We start from the raw sequence: 25,418 nt of genomic DNA on the forward strand, positions 1-25,418 counted from the left end.
CACTACAAGAAATTACTAATTGCCTTGAATCATTGTATATTCAATATGCTCCCACAGTGTGAATTAAACATTGTGTAGCAAGTGGTTTTTCTGTTTGATTCTATTTTTTATTGTGTGAGTATTACTTCTACGTTACTGGGACCCCTTCCTATCACCAATTGTCCACCCAGGTCCCCGTGACTCTCTGGGTATAACCCCCCTATCTATATTGGGTTCCAGTAACAGCAGCTTCTTGGGAGGACACGCAGGGACTCAGGCGGCAAGGCGGTAAGGGGCGCGAGGCACCAGCGGGGCTGCGAGCGTGCAGGGACTTCATTTCCCAGAAGTCCCTGCGAGACCGACGGAGAGCTTCCGGTCCGCTCTCCCTGCTGGCCCGCCCCCCGCCCATCAAGGAATTTTAAAAGCGTCCCTGGTATCACCATCTTGTGGGACACTTACACTTACTGTTTGGACGGAGGATCCAGGCTCAGGAAAACGAGGCATTCCAGTGCACCAGGGCACTTAATACATCAGCGCACGAGGCTCCCTGCCTACTCCTCGCCGCACCCGCTCCGCGGGTGCCGCTTCGCTGCTGGGTTCCAGTAACAGCAGCTTCTTGGGAGGACACGCAGGGACTCAGGCGGCAAGGCGGTAAGGGGCGCGAGGCACCAGCGGGGCTGCGAGCGTGCAGGGACTTCATTTCCCAGAAGTCCCTGCGAGACCGACGGAGAGCTTCCGGTCCGCTCTCCCTGCTGGACCGCCCCCCCGCCCTTTCGCGCCTCCTACAAAACGCCAACTTACTCCCGCAGCGCGGGACGCAGCCCGGGCTAAGACTGGGCAAAGACAGGGCCGTTATAGACCGATTAAGACCGGACCGGGCCAGTCCTCTTGGCTTTTAGCAGTGTGATTTTTTAGTTGGGCTTCCTGCTTTGATTATTCTCACATACCATCCACACAATGTCTTCTCGCGAAACTAGGAGTAAGGCTACTAAGACCTCCAAAAAAGCTACAGGCACCCTAGATGATTTCATCACCAGGACCAGCCTTTCTATTGATAATGAAATAACCAAACTTCAGCACAAAGTATCAATAGAATTAGAGTGTGCTAGGAGGCTCTCTACTGAACTTGCACTTAGAAAAAAATCTTCTCTAGGCAGTATTGCAACCTCAAAAACTCCCGACCGTACTACTGGCCCAATACCAATCATCACTTTGGCCGAGGTTCATTCAACTGTAGAGGAAACAACCCCCCTTATTAATCATGATCTCACAGGGCCCTCCGTTAGTGCTGAATCCGAAAGCCTTCCACCATTGGACCCTCCAATGGGGAGTACTGAGGATAGCACAAATGGGGCAACCTGTAAGTCACCGGTTGAGATAGAGACTAATAAAAGTCAGGTACCTGCTAAGGCACCATTAAAACACAAGAGAAAACGCAAACACCTAACTGCCTATGCTAGGAAAAAGGCTAAAGTAGCACTTAGCCATAATATTACGGGGGGAACTTCAAGTATGCCTAGCGTAACAGCTGATAACACTACGCACGATGAAGCGCCGGTAACCGTAGAAAGCACCAATGTAAGCGTAGATGAACAAATCTCTATTGTAATGGCTGACCATTCTGTCTATGAGGGCCAAAGAGTCTCGACTGACATGACAGAACAAGATGGGGGAAGGGAAGAATTTTTAAAACTAGTGTGGGAGACGCTTAAGAGATTACTTAGACCATTAGAAGTCAGGCTAACTGGCATTGAGAACCAGCTACTTGAGGTTGAGAAAAGTGTCATCACCCTGTCAAGCTTAAGCCTCAACTGTACTGAAGTGTCTACAGTCCCTACACAAGTTCCAGTTCCCGCTCCTGTGTTATCATTGAATAAAAACCCATCTAGTGTACAGCAAAAAAAGGAGGGAACAGTAAGAAATATAAACACCAAACAGCCAACTAGCACTGCTGATAAATTAAATTCAACTCCCTCAACTTCTACAATTGTAAACTCCACCAACAAACCCTCGCAGAAAAGTCACGGACATAGTAACACATCCCAACTGCCAAATCCGACCACTAGTCACTCTTCTATCCAGAGTGCACCGGCCCCAAAGAAACCCCCATCAAACCCGCCTGCATACCCTCATATCACCCCAGCAAGTAATCAACCCCTGCCTGATAGATCTTTCGTAAATACCACCCATAAAACAAACTTCCAGTCTAGCCATATGTATAGTAATTTTAGAGGAGGGTATATAGATCTGCCACCTGACGCCAGTCCATTTGTAGCCGTTCTCACGGGGGTGCCCGAATTAGATGGCCAATATGAAGAGAACTTCCAATCCCTAAAAAATAAAGTGATTTATTGGCTAAACACAAATAAACCCATTCCGAACCAGATGAAAAGCAAAATCCTTATGGTTCGGAGGGTACCGTGGGTAGGGCCTACGGCTAAATCAACCACGGGTGATTGTATTGTTATATCCTTTGAGGAACCCCATAGTGCTGAACAGATCTGCAATTGGAAATCGTACGGAGCAACTCCTCCCATTGAAGCTAGGCCCTTATCGTTCTTTTACCCCCCACCCAGACCCATTCAATACGGCCCCAACTGGAACTCCGCCAACCAATATTATGGCTACGCACCTAACTTGGCCAGGCAGGGCAATCATAATATGTGGTCTGGCATCCCCACTTTCAATAGATTCAGTTGTTTAGATGCCGTCGACTGACTTGGAACTATGCCTGACTGTATTTCCAAGTTATATGACACTTTTTGTAACCTTGATAATGGCAATCCTCTTCTTACAAATGCCCAACGAATGTCTGACGATGATAAGGACATTGAGGATAGGATGCGTAGGATCATCCCAAAACACCAAAAAAAGGAATTGCGTTCACCAGCTGGAAAAGCATGCTATAGCCTAGTTAGGGGTGGTCCGGACGGGGGATTTGATATTGTAGCCAGAGAAATAGCCAAAGACCTAGAGAAAGACATGCCCAATTCACAGATAGGCAGTGTACCCAATCAGCCTGTAACCAAGTCTTCCTTTGACGACCAGAGCCTATCACCTCGCTTACTTATTTTATCGTGGAACATCGCAGGTGTTGGTAAGAACCTAAAAGACCCCGACTGGGCAGACTATATTGACACCTGTGATATTTGTCTGTTACAAGAAACCTGGGCGACTGAAGTTCCACATCGGGTTGGTTACAAAACTTATGGAACTGAGGCAGTCCAGTCTGACAGAGGAAGACCATCAGGGGGCCTAATCATTTGGCTAAAGATCACTCTGCAAGCAATGAGAGCCTTACAGGGGGTAAGGACAAATCCTGGGCACTCTGGTAGGCACCTATGGCGCGTAAATATGTTCAATAAAGTTCTGAATTCGGGGTTGAAAAAAACTTATGTTTGATTTATTTCATCAAATTTTCATCATGATAGTAAGTTATTCATGGTTCAATATTTCATCATCATATTCTGGTCATATGATCAAAGCATCAATATTTCAGTATTCTTGTAGGATTATACATTCAAAAAATCGTCCCCGATGCATTTCGTGCAGAGGTGCACTTCTTCAGGGGGAATCTAGAAGGTAAGAGGAAACAATATGTAGGGTGCTAATACAGGAGTCCTGAATGTACATCATGCACTAATGGAGAGTGAGTGACAAATAGAAAGCGATACCAGAGAACTATGAACATAACAGTACTTCAATCATCACAAAATTCAGACAAAGGGGCTATCCAGATGAACTCACAGAATCAGCTAAAACCAGAGTTTTGAACAAACCTAGACAGGACCTACTAAAACTCAGAGAAAAGCCTACAGAATCAGACACCCGTGTTGTGTTTGTCTCCAAATATTCGACATATGTGTATATGGTTAGTGGCACTACTACAACACCAACTGAGAACATATTTACGCGCCATAGGTGCCTACCAGAGTGCCCAGGATTTGTCCTTACCCCCTGTAAGGCTCTCATTGCTTGCTTATCAAACGCACCTTTTGGACCTGGAAGGTGACTTCCTGCGCACCTATCTAACAGATTACCTACTTTACCAAGCTTAATCCTTTTTACCTTGGAGTGCAGCGGTCCTCATATTTAGTAAAGATCACTCTGGTCATGCAGGTTGAACTTATCGATACAGGCACTCCTGATATTTTGGCCCTAAAGGTTATCCCTCCTAGCGGAAATGAATGTTACATCATTAATGTCTACAACAGACCAATCGGCCATTCCAAGGTTTCGCCTACACTTGAAGCCTTGGATCTCCTCTTGAAAAACATAGTTGGAGACACTCCGGTTATTTTGGGAGGAGACTTAAACTGTAATTTCGAACCTGTTCCCGGCATCTATGATGTTTTTGAAGATGAGGACCAAGCGTATAAAATTCCCCAGCTTGAGACCACAAAATGTGTCAAGTACTCCACCTTGGCCGGCCAACTACTAAGACTAACCGCAGATCATGGTCTTAGAGCCTGCAACGGCCGCCTCCCGTCGGACTTGCAAAAACAACCAACCTTCCCCAAAGCTAATAGCAACCTAGATTTCGTACTTGTTTCTCTTAGCATCTGGCATTTTTTGATTGACTTAAAAGTGACAAGTTAGGGGGGAAAGTGATCACTATCCTCTGGAGCTTTACATCGATGTGTATATGGTTAGTGGCACTACTACAACACCAACTGAGAACACCCACGGAAGTATGTGCGAGGATGTCCATATAAACAACAATAGACGCGCAGTAAAATGGCCCCGCATTTTGGCAGATGGTAAGGCCTTAGCGTCGGTGTACTCTCTTTTTGAGCAAACGTTTGCACATATAGCTGACCACACCTTCTTACCTGTGCACTTTAATCATTTTATTGAACTCCATAATGTTTTCTTCAAAGAACTAAAAACATATTTGTCAAAAATGCCAAGAAAAAAGCAACAAAACACAAGAGTGGCCAATCACGGAAAATTATGGTATGACCACTCATGCAGGATTGCTAAGAGAAACTTATTGCTCGCCATCAAAAATAAGTCAAAGGAAGAAGTTAAATTTGCAAGGGTGGAATACAAACGTGTCCAAAAAACATCTAAAAAACTCTGGGAGGAATCGATTTGGGCTGAAATGTTAGCTGCTGCAAAAATCAATGATAATGTTGGTTTCTGGAGGCTGGTGGCAAATGAGGGGCACGCTGGGAGAGTTGTGAAAGATGTGTTCCTGGACGAAATGACCTGGGTAACCCACTTTACAAATCTTTATAAACAATACGATGGTGACAACAACAGGAGCATATGGCCACCTCCTCCTATTGAACCCCTTAACTTTACACTGGAGGAGACTGTAAGGGCGATCAACGAACTAAAAAACACTAAAGCTCCTGGTCCAGATAAAATACCGGGGGATCTATACAAACACGATGTTGATGTCTGGGCCCCTTATGTGAACCGCCTGTTTAATGTTTTGTCTTCAAACTGCAGCTTTCCAGATAGTTGGCGTGCAGCTGAGGTTGTGTTAATATTTAAAAAGGGGAATAGACTGATACCTTCTAACTATAGACCAATCAGTCTTATGGACACGCTTCAAAAACTGTATGCCAAACATCTGCTATTCCGGATCAACGACTGGCTGGAAGACTCCAATATAATCTCCAAATTCCAAGCTGGGTTTAGGAGCAAGACCAGCACTATAGACCAAATTTTTCGATTCTGTTGTTTGATCTGGAAGTATGTGCACATTAAAAAAGGTCACCTGTATGTAGCCTTCGTTGACCTGAGAGCTGCATTCGATCTTGTCCCGCGCAGTCTGCTCTGGAAAACCCTAAGAGAAGTAGGTCTACCGGGATGCCTTTTAGCCCAAATAGTTGAGTTGCACGCTGGCAACTTTGCAAACATTAGGTGGGGCCCGAATGGGGAGCTGACACGCAATATTCCTATTGAACGCGGGGTTCGCCAGGGGTGTGTCCTGGCCCCTACCTTGTTCTCTCTGTTTATTAATGATGTCCCTGAATATTTGAATGGCTGTACTAATGATTCCCCGCAGCTCAATGGAGAAAGGGTGCCTGCGTTGCTCTTTGCAGATGATACCATACTTATATCTCAGACAAAAAAGGGTCTCCAGGCACTCCTTAACTCCTTCAGCTGTTACTGCTTGACAAAGGGTTTGGAAATTAATGCTGACAAGACAAAATGTATGTCATTAAATCCCAGCAAACCAGACAGAGGGTTCTTGACCTTGAACAGTCAAAAACTAGGTACTGTGGAAAACTTCTCCTATTTGGGTGTTGTACTTGATTCGAAACTAAGTTGAAAGGCCCAAATCGAGAAAAGTAAGATATCATATGCCCACAATGTCAAACCGATCATATGCAAAATGAATGCCAGCACAAGCAAAAGTGTAACCCCTGTTTTAGAACTTTTTAAATTCAAAATTCAATCTGCTGTGCTATATGGTGCAGAGATATGGGGCTCTTGGGCAAAAGATAGTTTTCAGAGCCTGGACAATAAATTTATGCGTGCCATTCTAAGGGTCCCAAATAGTACACCTCTTTTACCCCTTCAACTTGACCTGAATTTTAGGAGAACAGACTATTTTGCTATTTTAAGACCACTAATATTCTGGGTTAGGCTATGGACCACCCCGGAGCTGATAGAATACAGAAATGGTCTACAAGAACTGTTGAATCTTGATTCTCTTAATTCTATCCAGTGGCTAGTGCACATTAAAAAATGGTTTACGCTTCTGGGCTTATACTCAATGTGGGAGACACCCGACAATTTGCCTACCTCTTCCAAATTAATAGTCAAGCGAGCCTTCTGGACTCACATGAGTGACAAACTAGTGGATGGAAGTAGAGTTGGGTCTGCAGTTCGGGATTTTTTATCATTTAAGGATGAGTTCTATTTTGAATCATTCCTGGACGAGATAGAGCCACCCATCGCAAAGTCCCTTTATTTAAAGTTCAGATACGGGATACTTATGCTGAACCACAATACAGAACGATGGGCACAAAAAAGACTGGGAGAATTGAATGTTAAAACGGGGTGTTGCCCTATGTGTTCCAATGCCTGCATAGAGAACGAGGTTCATATGTTTTTTATATGTAGTGCATACACGAATGCTAGAAAGAAATGGCTAAAACCAATGTGTAACCTCTTGGGAACCAGATCTTGTTCTATAGCCCATAGGATCATGAAAAGTAATTCAACCCAGTACATTGTATTTAGCATAAGTAAATTCCTTTACTCTGTTTATGTAATCCGTAAGAAACAAGGACAGGTACTCTGAGCTGGACAGGTGTATATGTTTACAAAACCCTTACATTTACAAAATGAAAAGTATCTTAAATGATATATGTTAACAAAACCCTTACATTACAAAATGAAATGTATCTTAAATGGAAATTGTAAAAACTATCTTTTTAAGCACTACTTTTTAAATAATTGTTGTCATGCATATTGCTTGATTGTCTATTTTTATGTATGTATGTGACTTTTATGGCCAAACTGGCCGAAATAAAGAAATAAATAAATAAAATTATTTTAAACTTAATCCAGATCCAAGCCTCTGCCCATGCTGTATGATGTGTCCCAAGGCTAAACTCTACTTCACATTTCAACTACTTCTTGGAACTGCTAGGTGGCAGCAGAGTTACGCAGACATTTCACATAGGTACCATTGACCCATAATTATAAATGTCATATGCAAGTGATGCCAATGTGCTGTAGAGCCGGCGTGTTTGCTTGCTCCCTCAAACTACCACTTTCAATGCGGAAATCATCACTTAACTCCTCCAATCTTCTATTGATTGTTATGAGGGGAGAGGATGTGGTCTGATGGCTAGATTGCCGACTTTGGTGCTGGAAACCAAGATTCGAGCCTTGTGTAATGTAAACAGTGCTCATGTAAAGCGCTCCAATACCTTCGGGTCGAGTTCACGATATGTAAATCTGCATTAAAAAAATCATTAGCCGGCACCACATTTTTTTCCTACAGCAATACACTAATTAGGTTTTTACTTGGGCAAATCGCCTGACAGTACCTTGTGTTCCTTGCCTTACCTCACAGCACATATCAACTAACATACAAACCCTGCACCTTCCAATCAAAACTCCTCCACACAAAAACATCCTTTATGCCCTCAATGATATGATCTCTCAATAGACCAAACAACAATCTTGTACAGACTGGGCATTGACAACTCTTTATTCATTGTTGCTTGAGTTCATATTGCTTTCCAAGGCTATTCTCAAATCTTCTACACTCATTATTGCTGGTCTAAAGGAAGCTATCCAGTTTCCCAACCCCTAACTGACCCTCAATGTCTTTCTATTAAGTCATATTTTAGAATTAAAATTGCCTGCATTTCTTCCAAAGTTACTGAGCTACAAAACTATCATACCCAACATCTTAACCAGGGATTTACAACATTTTCTGTAATAAGAGCTACTTATGTTCAACGAAAATCATCCAGAGCTACTAATATTATTAGAGTGGTAATAGTGACCACAGTAGACAAGATTACATTGATTGGCACCCCATGCAAGCTTACTAGCAGCGATCACCTCAGGGATCTATCCAACCAGCTGTAAAAAAGCATATGTCCTGCCAATTCTCAAGAGAGATCCAGCAGAGCTCAAAAAGTTTAGGCCAATTTCCCTTCTCCCAGTGCGGGCCAAAATTCTTGAAAAGGAAGTTCAGAGACAGCTATCGGACTTCCTGGAGACGAATAACCATCTGCAGGACTCCCAGTCAGGATTTAGATCTGGCTATAGCACGGAGACAGCTCTGCTTGAAGTCACGGAGACTATCCATGAAACTTTGGATCAGGGCAGCTGCACGATGCTGGTGGACTTATCAGTGAACAATTCAAGAACTAATTCAAAGGGAGCAATCCACCAGGGGAAAAAACCGCACTCAATAACATGAAAAGGGTGTCCCCACCATAAAGATAGGACAAAAGTTCCTAAATATAAAGACAAGCGAAGTAGAAGGCTCTGCGGAGATTCCTTCACTTCCTGCCTATGGACTGTAGGAAGACTATGGTTCATGCATTAGTCACTTCTCTGCTCGACTATGCTAATAGCCTTTACCTTGGTCTCCCTGAGTACCTGCTCAGGAGGTTACAGATTATTCAAAACGCGGCAGCCAGGCTTATTAGGAATGTGCCATTACCCCATTTGCGTAGTCTACACTGGCTGCCTGTAAAAAGAAGAATAGAGTATAAGGCACTGACCCTGGCGCATAGAGCAGTTAGAGACACTGGTCCTCAATATCTGAAGCTGAGACTTCAGAAATACAGCCAGACCAGTGTACTTAGATCAAACGACCAGAAATTACTGGTGATCCCCCGCTTTGCAAAGGCCAAGATTGGAGGCCGTGCTTTTTTGGTGAAAACCGCCAGATTATGGAACTCTATGCCTGAGCATCTGAGGAAGATCAAGTCGGAAGCTATGTTTAGGAAATCTCTAAAAACTTGGCTTTTCGGCCTCCCCTAGAGCTCATGGCCTAGTTCTGTTCACTCCCTACATGTTGGACGCACTGCTAGTGCCAGTACACTTCCGTTGGAGGTAGCAGTGCGCTCTACAAGCTTCAATAATATTAATAATAATGCATAGTAATATATATATTTTTTTACTTTATGTGGCAATTTTTATTTTATTTTAACTTCATATTAATAATTTGAAGTTAATTTAATATATTGAAATTAATTAAAGATTTTATTTATAGATACATCCATGGTGCTGTAGTAATGTTCTTTTTGTCAACTTCAATATTTTCCGAAATGTATTGTAGCGTTTAATAAATAGTTTTAACTATCCCGATATTTTACAGTAGGAAAATCTCCACCCAGACATAATTTCCCCATGTTAAAGTATGGGAAAAGTAAAAAAGTTTAACCCGAGTTTAGCAACACTGATAGACACCCTAGGAAAATTCTAGAACAGTTCAGAAAGATTTGCGCTACGCAGAGAATTTCTATAGGAGCAAAGCTTCTGCCCTGACTACTAGAGAGGTAGTCCTCTACCTCACAGGTGTTTGCCTTGAGGGGCAAAATGGGGTCATGGTGCTTACCCAGGAGAGTATTAGCACAGGCGTTTATGATTATGTAAAGTAATCAGGTACACAACTTCTGTCCCAACCTATTGAACAAATTGACAAAACCATTTTATCATGTGCCCTACCAAAATTGACAGAGGAGCAGTGTATGGTCCAGATACTGGCAAAGAGGCTATATGATGGGAATATTGGACTTTTTCATTTAAACCAATTAGGCATCTTGCCCTACAGAAAAACTGCTAAATCTGAGAGACCAGCACGTGTGTAACATCTGTGCCGAGAACAACTCTATGCATTCAGGAGAGGAAGCAACTCTCCACATACTACCTTGGAAGCGTGTAGTTGCACACCACACTCAGTAGGTTGAGTGTCTGCCCTGCCTGTAGCGCTCTGGCATCTCCGTACTAACAATAACCCAGAGGGGTGTTCCATGAGCTGCCTAGAGTGCCAGGCATTTAGAACTTTGGGAAGAATGTAGAGTTCAGCACTGGGTGAAGAATGTTAACTTGGCCTTCAGCGTTTGCCAGATGAACGTCATCATTTTCAGGACAGGGGCGACAACAAGTCTTTTATGCTGTCCTCCCATGATGGTGGTGATGCTATTCAAGCTTTCCAATCCAAGATGAAGTAAAGCTGTTGACTACAATATTAGTTCATGTGTGAGTCATATATAAGGAGGCATTTCCAAGCATCACAACTCATTCCTTTCTTAATTCTTTTTTACATTCTTCATTCTCTTGCCATTTGTCCTTGATTTTGCTTGTAGCAGTTGGAACCTCTACTGCAATCTATTTCCTGATCCCCTTGCTTGGCTGTTTTCTCCTTCTTGATGTCAGGGGAGTTTGGTGCCTTGCTAATCACTTGAATATTAATCTCTGTCTTAAATCAAGAGTGAAAAGATTTCCACTGAGTTTTATTTTTACCCTTTGTATTTTGTTTTCCTTCTATCTGTGACCCTTTAAAAAAATCACTGGCTTCCTTTCATGCGTACTATGAAGTGTAAGGTGGCACCATGACCAATAAGAAGGGTCTCCCTTTCCTCAGGTAATCAAGAAGGTAACTCATCAATTTTTCTCAGCATCCAGTCGTGACAGTGTGGTTGAGGAAGTCTCCCACTGAGATAGCAAATGCGACCTTGCATCCTAAACGACGAAAAGACATTTGGAACGGTTATATGAGACAATTTGTTGAGTGCGCTGAACCACATGAGCCTTGGTCAGAAAATTATTAGATAGGTATTTCTGTTATATATTGTTAATCTCAGTCAGGACCAACCCAATAATCTTGACCAAGTGGGAGAGAGAGAGAAGTCCACTGTCAACCCTTCCGTTAGTTTGAAATGTGAGACCCTTTTCACATCTGCTACATAACTCTTTTACGTGCAGTTAGCCTAAATGTTGTTATACCTCAGAGACCCAGCATGATCTGTGATAGAGTGCTTTAAGAGGCAGAGGTATTTGTATTGGTGTCTGGTGTTAAGATGAGTTGGGCAAAATTGATTATGTTCCTGATTGGTGAACAGAAATATGCAGGGTTGGACCTCCTCCCACATTAGCCATAGGTTGGGAAATGTCATTGTTTGGCTACTTGGGCATGCAAATTGCTCACGTTGACATTCCAAATTATAAGATAGATGGTTAACGGAAGTCTTTAGGGGAAATTACAGTTACGATTGATGGACTGTATGGTACTAGCAAAGATGCTAATGTTCCACAATGCAACTACATTAGTATTGGGTACATGAGACTATACATCAAATATGTCTTCAGGATATTATGCAGCATCCTTACTGCTGATGTGGGAAGGAGCGTAATGATGGGTCAGGATGGGGCCTTGAAAAACGTAGCTACATGGACTGAGAAGTAGAACTCATGGATATAGAAAACTTCTCTAGCTGCACAAGTCCAGTATATGATTGGCTAGTTCTTGAAGGAGACAAGCTTAGAGGGGGAAGTACTGTTGACCTTTTCAATCATAGAGATGGATGATGCTCTGCTTACACATATACTGCTAAACTCACAATCCCCATGTTAGAGGAAGGAGGATGGGTTACCTGAATCCTTGTATCTCTTCCTGCAGGAAACCTGTGACACCGTTGAACATGCAAAAGGAGAAAGTGAAAGTAAGCAAGTTGCCAAGTAAAAGAAAACAGACACAGACACAATCCTGACAATAAAGTGGGGGGAAAGGACAGGACCAAACCCATAAGGTTTTTAGTGAACTCTTTATTATTAGTTTTGCCACAGGTTTAATGCATTATTCTTCATGTTGTTCAAGTCACACAGTGTTCTCTGCGTATCAAGTTAGTTATAGAAAGGGGCAAAATGCAACACTAGGGCCCAATACAATATAAATCTTTTTTACATTCTTGCTTATTAATTTACGTCCTGTGAATAGCCACACCATCTTCAACAGATTTTGGTGTTTCTTTTTTTGACAACCTCTGGCTCAATATGCTTTTTTCTCCAGTTAGGGCCCAAAAATATCTCCCTCTGGTCCATTTGCTCTTGGTGAGGGATATTTTGAAATGACAGTGTTTGACAGTACCCCTTTTAGGGATTAACAAGCCCATACCAACAAGCGTTCTAATGTGCCGTGGGTCACCCCATTCGTCCATGATTCCAAGTAGCATCAGTTTCGGCTCTAACATTATGTTTTGCCCAACCGCCTTCTCCAAAGCACATGCTGTGGCCTACCTGTATTGGGATATTTTCGGCACTTCCAAATTATATGCAGATATTTGCCCACTGCCCTTTGCATTGTTGGGAGTAAGGATCGAGGGTTTGACACTGTTAGAAATTGGGTTGTTGGTTGACTGGAGTATGAGCCCTAGTCAAGCAGCAACCACAATCCTAGTCAGCGTACGAAGCAGGCAAACCTCAAATTAACATGTTCTGGGTGTCTGGTAGTTTGGTACAGAGCAGTCAGTCTAACTTAGAGGCAATGTGTAAAGTATTTGTGCAACACATCAAGCAGTAAATACACCACAAAAGAAATTCCACACCAGGTTTGAAACCCGGAGCTTGATTTAATAGATAAAATAAGACCACAATGACAAAAAATCAAAAAGTAGAACTGGAGATATTGATTTTAAAGGCTTTGGGTAAACATAGTGCTAAAAAGTGTAAAGCTCTAAAGTGGGATATCTGGTCATGCCGAACCGGGACCAAGTCAAAAGTTCAGGCCGACTGCAAAGGAGCGCGGGATGGATACAGGGACCCAGTTAGGCCAGCTGAACAAAAGTACCTTCATCCAAGGTTACTTATCGTTGCGTGGGTTCAATTGAAAAATGCGTCATGCAGCAGAGGTAGTGCACTGGTTCCGAGATGTGGCGAGGATGCGGTGGAAGATCCTGATGGGTCAACATTGAGGACCCTGTCGACGGGGCTTGTAATGTGAAGACCGGTGTCGCAGGTGCGTTGGGCAGTCAAGGCGATGCGTCAGCTCCGAAGAGCGGGGAAGCTGTGATGTGGAGTTTCTGCATTGTCATCGATGCAAGGGAGATCAACTTGGCAATTAACCATTCAAAGCTGGGGAGACAGCATGTATCGGACAATCAAGTACAATTAACCATAGCCTTGATGCGTAACTGAGTACAAGGTCCCCTTGGTCTTACTATCAATCCCCTGAAATGTACTCTTGGGGTAGACCCTGAGTGCTTTTTCATAAGCTTTGAGATAGCTGCTCAGGCTAGTAATTAGCCCTCTGAACGCCAGACTCACTATCTAGGACATTGTTAGTGGAAGAAACTCAGGCCACATATCAGTCTGCTAACCTCACATGTACTGCCTGATATGCTGTCTTACTTTACACTCCCAAATAAAAAAAAATCAGCACTCTCAAGATGAGGCACTCGGTAAAGCAGAAAAAAAATACCTGGAAAAGAGGCTCAGCACTCACAAAACGAGGCAAATCAAAAGTCACTTTCAAAATAAAGTGTGGGGTTTCATTAATGCAACACTCCCTTAAGGAAAGATTTTTCTAAATGTCAAGTGAATGGTAAGACAACATGCAAATGTATATAGATATATATATATGCACAAGCAAGTAATAATAAAACACTCACAAGTAATCAAATGCATGAGATGAAACATGAGCAGATAATAATAAAACACAGAAATAATAATAATAATGGAACACTCATAAGTCAAATAATTATGGAACATTCACAAGTCAATTGCAAGGAAGCAAAACATCAGCAGATAATAGTGGACGTCCAGTGCAGGAAACCAGCACGGTCAAATGCCAAGAAAGAGCACACTTAAATGAAAGACTGGGAGCCGGTGTTGGATGCCACAATACGTACCTGCACTGAAGTGCCTCATCGAGCGTGCACTTGATGCTCATCCACTCTACCGTCGACAACACCTATCATACATTGCTTGTCGGATTTTAGATTGCACTGAGAAGCAAAGAAATAGAAATTTAGATCATCTTTACTCTTCCCTGCCTCCCTGGCCGGTACCGAATTATTACCGGTACAGAAGCTTATCGACTGCGTTGCATTAATACAGCCCTGAGGAAGTCGTGGGCTAATCCAGGATGACGAAACATGTGTTGGCTGGAGCAACTGAAGAAAAGAAAATTAAAACACAAGAAACCCTTTTCGAATGTTTCTATTCATTGTTGTGGTCTTGATTTACAAATGGCAAATATTTTATGTGTGCACCGGCTTACGTTTTAAGGAGTTCACAATGTATACAAATATATATAGCATTACATAGACTGAAGTTAGAACAATTATATAAGAAAGAATAGGGGTTGATGAAGAAATCTACAGAGTGAATTTGAGGTAGGAGTGGGGTTGTTTTCCAGATACCTCTAGAAGTTAAATGTTTTTTATTTTTTTATTACAAGACTCTGTTGACCACTAGCTTAAACCCCATGTAGACACCAAAGAAAAAATACGTTGAAAACATATCTAGAACAATGTTGGGATGCTTTGCCCATTCAAACTCAAGGATGATTAAGACAGCACACTAACCTTAGCTTGAACCAGACCATTGAGACGGCAACAACTTTTTCCCAAGTTCAACCCAGCCCAGTAAAAGGGACCAACAAAGAAGAAAAGATGATAAAACACCCTCCGTACATGGCGAAACCAGGAAATCCCGTTTTTTCTCGATCTAAACCTATTTTACTCATCTCTGGCATCCTCCTCCGCTGCAGCACCTAGACTCCCCCGGGCATTCGAGTGCTATATAAATTTTAAATTCAATTCACTTGACTGAATGCTCATTATAGACACCCCCTTTCAAAGAGAAGGCTTAGATATTACAGGATCATTGGTATCATCTACTAGGGTGGTTGGTAGAGTTTAAAAGACATTGTCTCAGTTACAAGTAACCCGTTCTTTCGTCTTCCGGCAATTTATATTGCTGGCGTAATTGGAGAACTTAAATTTTTCCGTCTACCTGAAATAAGTGGCCTGCAGAGTGGCATTGCGTCTGTCGCCATACTGCGAATGCCCCACGCTACAAGCCAGAGAAGAAGTCAGCGTTATCGAAGAGGGGTGTCATGGGGAGTGGAATGTTGTGAGACCTCGTTGGGTACCCACCTGATCCCAGACCTCCATGATCGACTTAGTGATGTGGGACGCTTTCTAGCTCCTTGGCTGGTGAGCCTTCCAGAGGAAGGGTAGCTTCCACAAGGGGAGTCCTGCTATCACTCTGTCCTGGAATAGCAAGTGCTTTTCAGATTTGTCCCTACTCCACTCCAGGAGGTCAGCTGAAAGTAATGCAGTAGGTTGGGCACACCCAGGCCACCTGCTTCCGGCGGTACGTAACTTTGATCCCTTGGCATTCGAGGTCTATTACGCAACCATACAAACTGATTCATTTCTTAATGTCGACTGAGGATCATCCCTTTCGGGAATGTGTCCAGTAGCATCTGGAAGAAGTATAGAATGCTCGCCAGGGCAGTCAATTTAAGAGCAGCAACTCGTCCATGCCAAGACAGACGGTGTTGCTTCCAATTATTTATGTCCTTTCTAATCCGGCAGAGTAATGAGCTATAGTTTAGAATAACAGTCTGGTGAACTGAGGCAGTGGGTTGGATTCTAAAAACAGGATGGATGTGTGGGCCAATTGTATGAGGTATTGGGCCTTAAGACTGGTTAAGTGCGTAAAGGATAGCGATAGGGAAAGGGCCTGGGATTTATTGACGTTGATTCGGAATCCCGATGCAGAGCTGAAAGTAGACAGTTCATCTAGAAACGCTGGCAGGGCCGTACTGGGATTAGCAAATGAGAGTAAAATATAAATAGCGTTTAAGCTAATAGTGTGTCATCCCCCCTCACCGTCCTCCCAACCCAAAATGTAATTCCGGTAATAGTGGCAGTGTCTGTGATACACTGAGCCATGGGTTCCATGTAAAGAGCGAACAGGGATGACAAAGGGCACTCCAGCCTAGTGCCTCTGTTGATGAGAAAGGTCACTGATGGCCGTTGACCCTTACCTTTACTGTGGGCGAGGTGTAACAGCTCACCACCCGTGCTCTGAAACAGTGACTGATTCTGAAATGAGAAAGCTTACATTCCAGTTGGCCAGTGCACTCGATCAAACACCTTATCGGCATCAACTGTTAGCCACAGGGATTTGTCTTTTGAGTAGGTAGCCTTGTCTATGAGGTGTAATATACGCTTCATATTGTTGCTACCTTGCCTTTGGGGGATAAATCCAGCCTGGTCTGTGCTAATGTTGCCTGGCATCTGAGGGCCAAGTCTTGCTGCAAGTATACCGGTACAGAGCCTAATATCCACATTCAAGAGAGATATTGGGCGGTATGAGCTGCTGTACTGTTTGTCCCTTCCAGGTTTCCAAATGACTACAATAGCTGCAGCCTGCATTGAGGAGGGAATGGTTCCTGGGCCAGTGAATGAATTAAACAACCTGGTGAAGATGGGACCTAAAACCTGGCAGAAACTTTTATAAAAGTTTCCCAGGGATTTTAAGGGTTTTTGACTCGTTATCGCCGAGATGACGTCTTCCAGTTTAATAGGGGAATCTAGCAACTCTGCATGAGGTAGGGTGAGCCGGGACATGTTAATTCCTCGTAGATATGAGATGATACATTTCAAGTCAATGTGATGCTATAGATTTATCGTCAAGCCCTTCCCCCATCCTGAGGCGTCCTCAGGCACTGGACTTCTGCGTGTTGTCGCTGGGCCCTGTAAAAGGATTGTTTTAAGCAAAGAGCTGTGTATTCAGCCCTGTCTAGATCTAGGCCTGCAACCTGCAAGTTGGGAGCATGCAGCATGCAGTTGGCGCCATACGCTCGGGCCCCGGTTTGGCAGTGTATTGGTTCTAGCTCCTTGACTTGGCTAACCAGTTGATATCTTTTCTCTTTTTGCCAACCTTATTATCCGCTGCCAAGATAGCTATGAATTCACCCCTGATTGCAGCCGTCAAGGCTCCCAGAGTGTGGGAATGGTAGTCTCAAGGGTGTCCTTAAATTCCAGGAAAGTTTGCATTGCCTGCGTAACCTGTGATATACCCCTGTAACCTGTAAGAGGGTCTCCCTTAGTCGCCATGTTCTTGTGGGTCTCTCTGTCGGAGGGAACTCCATGGTTAGGGTTGCTGCATCATGATCCTATAGGGCTGCAGGTTCTATGTCAGAGGCCCCTGTGAGGGCCTGAACGTCTCTGATCCCTAAAATGTAGTCTAGTCGTGCGTACGTCTTGCATGGGTGTGAGAAAAATGTGTACTCACGGATATAACCCCCTCCAGAGGTCACATAACCCCATCTCTCACAGCCCCCCACCCCCCTGACAGGGCCCCTGTTTGACCATATTGGTGTGTCTTCCTATCCTTGTCTGTATGTAGTACCACATTGAGCCCCCCACCAAGGAGCACAAGCTTTTCCTGTGAGGACATTGCCTCTGACACCGTGAGTGAAGGAATTGTTCTTGTCCCGTGTTGGGGGTTTATTCGAGCCCAGCACAAGGGGTTGGTTCCCCACGAATATAGTGTATACGGAGTCCTGACTGGGAGAAGTCAAGAAGATTGTTGTTCGCTAGGTGTTCCGTGAGTTGGAAGTTGATGGCTTTTTCAAGGGCTTTGGGGGGATAGGAAGCAGAGAGATGTGATGGTAGTTCTTGAGTTTGCTGGGGTCACAGACAGTTTCTTTTTCTTGAAAAAGGGTGTGGCTTTTGTGCGTTTCCATTCTTCTGGAAAGGTGGCAGGGGTGATGGACGCGTTGATGATAGTGGTGAGTTGGTTGCTGATCGACTTGCTTCCTAGGTTGAAAAGGTGGTGGAGATAGGGGTCAGTGGGTGCTCCTGAGTGGACAGAGTTAATGATGTCAAAGGTGCTATGTGTGGTGAGATGGTCCCAGGTTATCGGCTGGCGGTTAGGATTACTGTTTATAGGAGCGATGAGGCTGAGAATGTTTGTGGTGGTGGGTTGGGATTTGAAGTTTTAGTCGATGGAAGAGATCTTGTTGTGAAAGAGGTCCACCATGGTGTTGCAGAGTTCGAACTAGCTTTGATAAGATTGGCAAGGGCGCTTCTTTTTGTCTTTTTCAGGAGTTGGTGGTATTGGTTGAGTGATGTTTTGAAAGACGTTTGATCTGTGGGCTCCTTGCTGGTATGCCACATTCTTCAAGTTTCTTGCAGTTGTGTTTTGTAGTTTTCAGTTCTGGGGTGTACCTGCTGGCCTATTAGGAGGATCTCTTGTGGGTTGATGGGGGGACTCTGTTGGTGCAATTGGTGATCCAGGTGGAGACGTTCTTGACAGCTTGTTCCGAGTTGGTTAAGGGGTTTTTGACTCGTTATCGCCGAGATGACGTCTTCCAGTTTAATAGGGGAATCTAGCAACTCTGCATGAGGTAGGGTGAGCCGGGACATGTTAATTCCTCGTAGATATGAGATGATACATTTCAAGTCAAGGTGATGCTATAGATTTATCGTCAAGCCCTTCCCCCATCCTGAGGCGTCCTCAGGCACTGGACTTCTGCGTGTTGTCGCTGGGCCCTGTAAAAGGATTGTTTTAAGCAAAGAGCTGTGTATTCAGCCCTGTCTAGATCTAGGCCTGCAACCTGCAAGTTGGGAGCATGCAGCATGCAGTTGGCGCCATTTGCTCGGGCCCCGGTTTGGCAGTGTATTGGTTCTAGCTCCTTGACTTGGCTAACCAGTTGATATCTTTTCTCTTTTTGCCAACCTTATTATCCGCTGCCAAGATAGCTATGAATTCACCCCTGATTGCAGCCGTCAAGGCTCCCAGAGTGTGGGAATGGTAGTCTCAAGGGTGTCCTTAAATTCCAGGAAAGTTTGCATTGCCTGCGTAACCTGTGATATACCCCTGTAACCTGTAAGAGGGTCTCCCTTAGTCGCCATGTTCTTGTGGGTCTCTCTGTCGGAGGGAACTCCATGGTTAGGGTTGCTGCATCATGATCCTATAGGGCTGCAGGTTCTATGTCAGAGGCCCCTGTGAGGGCCTGAACGTCTCTGATCCCTAAAATGTAGTCTAGTCGTGCGTACGTCTTGCATGGGTGTGAGAAAAATGTGTACTCACGGATATAACTCCCTCCAGAGGTCACATAACCCCATCTCTCACAGCCCCCCACCCCCCTGACAGGGCCCCTGTTTGACCATATTGGTGTGTCTTCCTATCCTTGTCTGTATGTAGTACCACATTGAGCCCCCCACCAAGGAGCACAAGCTTTTCCTGTGAGGACATTGCCTCTGACACCGTGAGTGAAGGAATTGTTCTTGTCCCGTGTTGGGGGTTTATTCGAGCCCAGCACAAGGGGTTGGTTCCCCACGAATATAGTGTATACGGAGTCCTGACTTGGAGAAGTCAAGAAGATTGTTGTTCGCTAGGTGTTCCGTGAGTTGGAAGTTGATGGCTTTTTCAAGGGCTTTGGGGGGATGGGAAGCAGAGAGATGTGATGGTAGTTCTTGAGTTTGCTGGGGTCACAGACAGTTTCTTTTTCTTGAAAAAGGGTGTGGCTTTTGTGCGTTTCCATTCTTCTGGAAAGGTGGCAGGGGTGATGGACGCGTTGATGATAGTGGTGAGTTGGTTGCTGATCGACTTGCTTCCTAGGTTGAAAAGGTGGTGGAGATAGGGGTCAGTGGGTGCTCCTGAGTGGACAGAGTTAATGATGTCAAAGGTGCTATGTGTGGTGAGATGGTCCCAGGTTATCGGCTGGCGGTTAGGATTACTGTTTATAGGAGCGATGAGGCTGAGAATGTTTGTGGTGGTGGGTTGGGATTTGAAGTTTTAGTCGATGGAAGAGATCTTGTTGTGAAAGAGGTCCACCATGGTGTTGCAGAGTTCGAACTAGCTTTGATAAGATTGGCAAGGGCGCTTCTTTTTGTCTTTTTCAGGAGTTGGTGGTATTGGTTGAGTGATGTTTTGAAAGACGTTTGATCTGTGGGCTCCTTGCTGGTATGCCACATTCTTCAAGTTTCTTGCAGTTGTGTTTTGTAGTTTTCAGTTCTGGGGTGTACCTGCTGGCCTATTAGGAGGATCTCTTGTGGGTTGATGGGGGGACTCTGTTGGTGCAATTGGTGATCCAGGTGGAGACGTTCTTGACAGCTTGTTCCGAGTTGGTTAAGGGGTCCAGATGGGAGGTTTTGAGGGCGTCGGTCCATTGGTTCTTAGAAACTTTGTTGCAGCTTCGGTTAGAGGTCCAGGGAGGTTGGGTTCAGTTGTGGGGGAGTTAATGATGGTAAAGTGGATGGTGGCGTGGTCAGTCCCCAGTGAGCTCCGTGACATGGCTTTACTTGACTCTGTCTCTGGATGTGAAGATCGGGTTGAGTGTGTGTCCTGCGATGTGAGTGGGGTTGGTGACTAGTTGAGTGAGGCCGTTGTTGTTCACTCTTTCGAGGAGGTTGGCGGCGTTGGTGTTTTCAGGGTCATCGAAGGGGCAATGGAATCGGGGATGGCTTCACAGAAGCTGGGTTGAGGTCCTGAGGGTCTGTAGGCGAGGGTGCTTCTGATGGTGGTTTTACCATCGGTATGGAGCTGGAAGATGAGATGTTCCATGATCGGGGTGCCGTGTTAGCGGTGGTGGTGCAGTGGATAATTTTCTTGTGTATGATGGAGATCCTGCCTCCGTGTTTGTTGATGTTATCTCAATGTGTTATCTTGTAGCCGTTGGAGGTTACTGAGGCGATGTCTGGCATGGATACAGGGTTAAGCCAGGTCTTGGTCAGGGAGATGACGTCAGGAGTGAGGGAGATGATGGTGTCCCAGATCTCAGTGGCGTGCTTGCAGAGAGTTTGTGCGTTAAGCAGGAGGCAATGGATATGATCTGGAGTGGCCATGGTGGGTGCAGTTGTGGTCGGCGTGCATACTGGTGCTCTAGTGTTGCAAGAGAAGAGGCAGTGCAAGCATATCATAGGCCCTACCGTAGAATAGGGAGAGGTGGGGGAGCAGTTGTTGTTGCAAAGGCCTAGGGGATGTATGTCAATATGACGCGGTGTTTACACCGCGCTACCATTACAACGCAGTTATCACAAAGCAAGTCATTACAACGACTTGCGCTAGTGGCGCTGGACTTAGGAAATAGTATTATTTACTATTCCAACTCCAGCCCACGTAACAGTAGGGAAGGTGTTGGAATAGTAAATCATACTATTCCTAAGTATATAGCGCCATCCAGCGCAAGTCGTTGTAACGACTTGCGTTTTGATGACCGCGTCATAATGGTAGTGTGGTGTAAACACCGCTTCGTAATGGTCGTCTCCCGGCCTAGGTCCAGGGCTCAGAGCTCGGTGGCGGTGTAGCTGTGGGTGGCAGGAGAGCCAGGGTTCCTGTCGCGGGGCGAAGCAGGAGGGGTCATTAATAGTAACGTTAGAGGAAGGAAACAATCGCTGAAGAACGAGTCAGACGACAGCAGCGGTGGGATTTGGTACGTATACCATGGGGTCGTGGACCTACCCACCAAACTTAATCTTCCATACCTAACTTACCAAGCCAACATGCCATACTTAATGTATCAGATACACCACCCTACTTATATCTAACCTGTCCTTCCTAATTTACCTATCATACATAGTTTACCATACCTACGAATACCTAACCTATCATGCCCACTATATGTAACCTCCTCCACATCTGCAGTGTGTTTATCTTATGCCTGCCCAGAGGTGGTGTGTAGCTTCTTTTTGAAAGGGGTAAGTAGTGCCGATGGGACCCCTCGTGGTGGTTAAGGTACTGCAGTCTGCTACAGAAAGCACCTGTGTCTAACTTGAGAATCCTCTAGTAATAGCGTATGGTACTGCAGCATCCATTGGGTACGTTCTGATTGTAGGTTTTGAAGGGTATGAAAATGTGAACACCTTTGCTTATTGAAAAACAGCTAGACCTATTGAGCTTGCCAGTGCATGTTTTCTTCCGCATAATGTTATTTTTAACACAGTCATGAGCTGCTACAACCAGCCTATAGCCGTGATTCTTAACACATGTGCTAATCTCTGTTTGCTTTAAGATGAAGTTCACCACCTGTTTCTTGTTTGTTTACTTGATATGTGCCAGTTCTCTGCAAGGGATGCTTCATGTGTAATTGGTTGTTGATATGCACAGCGTGCTGACACCTTTCCTGATATAGATGTGCTTTACATAAATGCGATATAAATAGGTCAGTAAAAACAGTGGTCCCGAAATCAAAAATGACATTCTGGCTAAAAGGTCTGTTGCTAGAGCTGTAAAAAAAAAAAATTGAGCCTGTGTCATTTTGTAGACACACAGCTGTCGTCACATTGCTCCTTTTTCTGTATATCATAGCCAAAAGGTATTGGTAAAATCTATAGATCTCAAATGCGAAATCTACTGGCTTTGCCAATGCTTGTTTTATCTGATAAAATGTGAAGGAGAAAGTATCAGATAAGCTGGTTTCCCGGATTCCTGTAGAACTCGAGGTCACAATTCAACCATAAACTTCTGTTTACAGCAAACTGAAGACTTCTCGATAGCTTCTAATATGAGCCTAGGATTTTGAGCCAGAACATCAGTCTTGTCTATAACTCAAATAAATGGTTTGTCTGATGGAGGTTATGGGGTGTGAGGGTTCGATGTTCTTCTCATGAAAAATATCTGTACAGTAAGAAAAATGTACATTTACTGAGAATAAAACAATGTAAGAAATGTGACAGACAACAAAGAGCAGAAAAATTAAAACATCAATGAAAAAACATTTCTGGTGTTGATCTGTGGTTTTCTGCAGAATCCACAAGGGTATAGATTATACAGAATCCATTTCTGATTTTGGCTTGTTTAGTTTTATGTATTCCATCTTGTACGTACAGTATTGACAAACGCCATTGTCCACTAAAGAGATCAACCTAGTACCCAAGACAAAAATAATTTTAAAAAATGCTTTAAAAAAGCAGTGGAGAATTGACGGCTAGTGGAGTTATGCATTGCTAACTCTGTTGAATTTGTTGTTCTATTCTGTGCTGCAGGTGAAGAAAAAATGTCCAGCTGGAAAAAAAAGCTGTCCTGCATGTGATTCCTGAACAATGGCATTTGTCCTGACAAACTTCAACAAGTTCAGTCGAGTATCACTGAAAAGGACCTGGATATCACGGATCTCCTGCAACAGAACCTGCCTCTCAAACCACTGCAACATGTCCACACAGGAGCATGGCCAGCAAATCTTTGCCAGGGCTGTCCAAGCGGTCCTGCCAGACTCCATCATAAGGAAGAGCCTCAAATTAGAAGAAGGCGGCGTCCCAAGACTTTTTGTTGGAGAAAAAGAGTTTTCTGGCTACAGGAGTTTGCATCTCGTGGGTTTTGGCAAGGCAGTGCTGGGTATGGCAGCCGCGGCAGAGGACATTCTTGGGGATCATCTAGTGCAGGGAATAATTAGCGTCCCAATGGGTATGCAGTACTCTCTACGTAAAGCAGGAAAAGGGTAAGAGGATGTTGTAGAATGCTGCCTTACAAGGACTAAGATTGCTGAATGCTTGAGTGTCAAACACACTGCTGCTAGTAGTGCTTTTCTAAGGTCTGGCTTGAATGTGCAGCTGTTTGCAAAACAAATTGTTACCAATGCTTTAAAATATACATAGAGTTTCTTGTTTAAAATAATAAAAAGATTAAAAAAAATATATACATATATATACATAGAGTAGGCTTTGGCTCCCACCAGAGAAACATTTATCTTCCCTCATGCTATTATCTGTTTGGTTTATCATTTCACCTTCTACCAGGGACTACTTTAAATCTCAAAAGTAGACAAGATCATGATGCAGTACATTTATGTAACTCAAAGATGCACTCTTTACAGAAAGCAATCATATTATCACTGTAGCAGGCTTTTATAAAAATGTTTTAGGCAGGACAGGCTTTGCAAATACTTGTTTGCTCAAGGGATGTTTTTGGCCTCAAGTCAGGGAGATTTAGGATTACATGGGCTTGGAAAGGAAACTCTGCTATCAGGCCTTGAGGTGTTCTGACCCTTATGATGTCTAGAATAGAACTTAAACACATCCCTCGCATTGCTAGAGTGTTCCCTCCAGAGAGAGGTCGATGGGATGATGGCTGATTTCCCCTGATATGCATAGATGTGATCAGGTTTGAGAAGGAGTAGGCAAATACTGAAGGAAAGGAAATAGAGAGTGTAGCTCCTTCTTATCATTGGAAGCCATCTGTGTTCGAAGGATACGGAACGAACTCCAGTTTCCAGAGCAATATTAATTATTTATGCTATGACTGATGTACTCACATGAGCGCAGTTCCATTGCTGCTACCTTCCTTTCCTGATGTAAGTATGCTGTACCTCCAACTACCTCCTGCATGTTAAGAATTTACAATCTTGATTACACTACGACTTGCTGGTGGCATGGAAGTCAGCAGCGCTGAAGAACGTTTAAAAAAAATCTTTTATTTATATCCACAAGTAGGAATGCACACATCGTCGTTAGTATTTGCATTTACAATATAAGTTCAATAACATACCTTTAGTCGTCACTTCAGTTATACAACACAGCACCGTTTTTTAACACAGCAAGGAGATATATAAGCCACAGAGGAGATGTTCCTTTGTCCTAGACCCCAGGACTCAGATCGTTTTTATTGCTTATTCGTTCATCTGTGTGGGCGAGGTTAGATCATAGATCACATGTCCCCATCTGATGAGTTGGGCTGTGGTGTGGAGGACATATATCAGTTCTAGATCATTGTAGGGCAAGCAGTCTGCCCATTGGCCGCCTCTGTATCGCTACCCTGTTTTCGCAATGATCCTGAAGAGAGCCTATGTGTTTTTCGAATTTGTGGGGGGTATTGTGTATTAATGTTATCAGCTTTGCATTTGCATAGATGGACAACACTTTAGACCACCAAAGGTGCAACAGAGAAGCTAGGGATTGACTTCCTGAGCAGTGTGAATCTAGATACTCTAGGGGATTTATTGCCCAAAACAAAGCTGAGATGTTTATTTTGAATCTGTTTAAGCA

The 25,418-nt window shown here is 44.0% G+C and overlaps 1 protein-coding gene across 2 annotated transcripts in view; it reads left to right on the plus strand.

Moving 5' to 3' along the window:
* Window positions 1-25,418, plus strand: part of GLYCTK (glycerate kinase) — a 115,179-nt gene that overhangs the window by 74,177 nt on the left and 15,584 nt on the right. For both annotated transcript variants that reach the window (XM_086939025.1, XM_086939024.1), the window contains exon 2: window positions 23,424-23,875. In XM_086939025.1, coding sequence (XP_086795151.1) covers window positions 23,481-23,875 — 395 coding nt within the window. In that variant the 5' untranslated portion in view covers window positions 23,424-23,480. The remainder of the gene's footprint in view (window positions 1-23,423; window positions 23,876-25,418) is intronic.

Source organism: Lissotriton vulgaris, chromosome 9 (genome assembly GCF_964263255.1).
Source record: "Lissotriton vulgaris chromosome 9, aLisVul1.2, whole genome shotgun sequence".
NCBI classification, from domain to species: Eukaryota; Metazoa; Chordata; class Amphibia; order Caudata; family Salamandridae; genus Lissotriton; species Lissotriton vulgaris.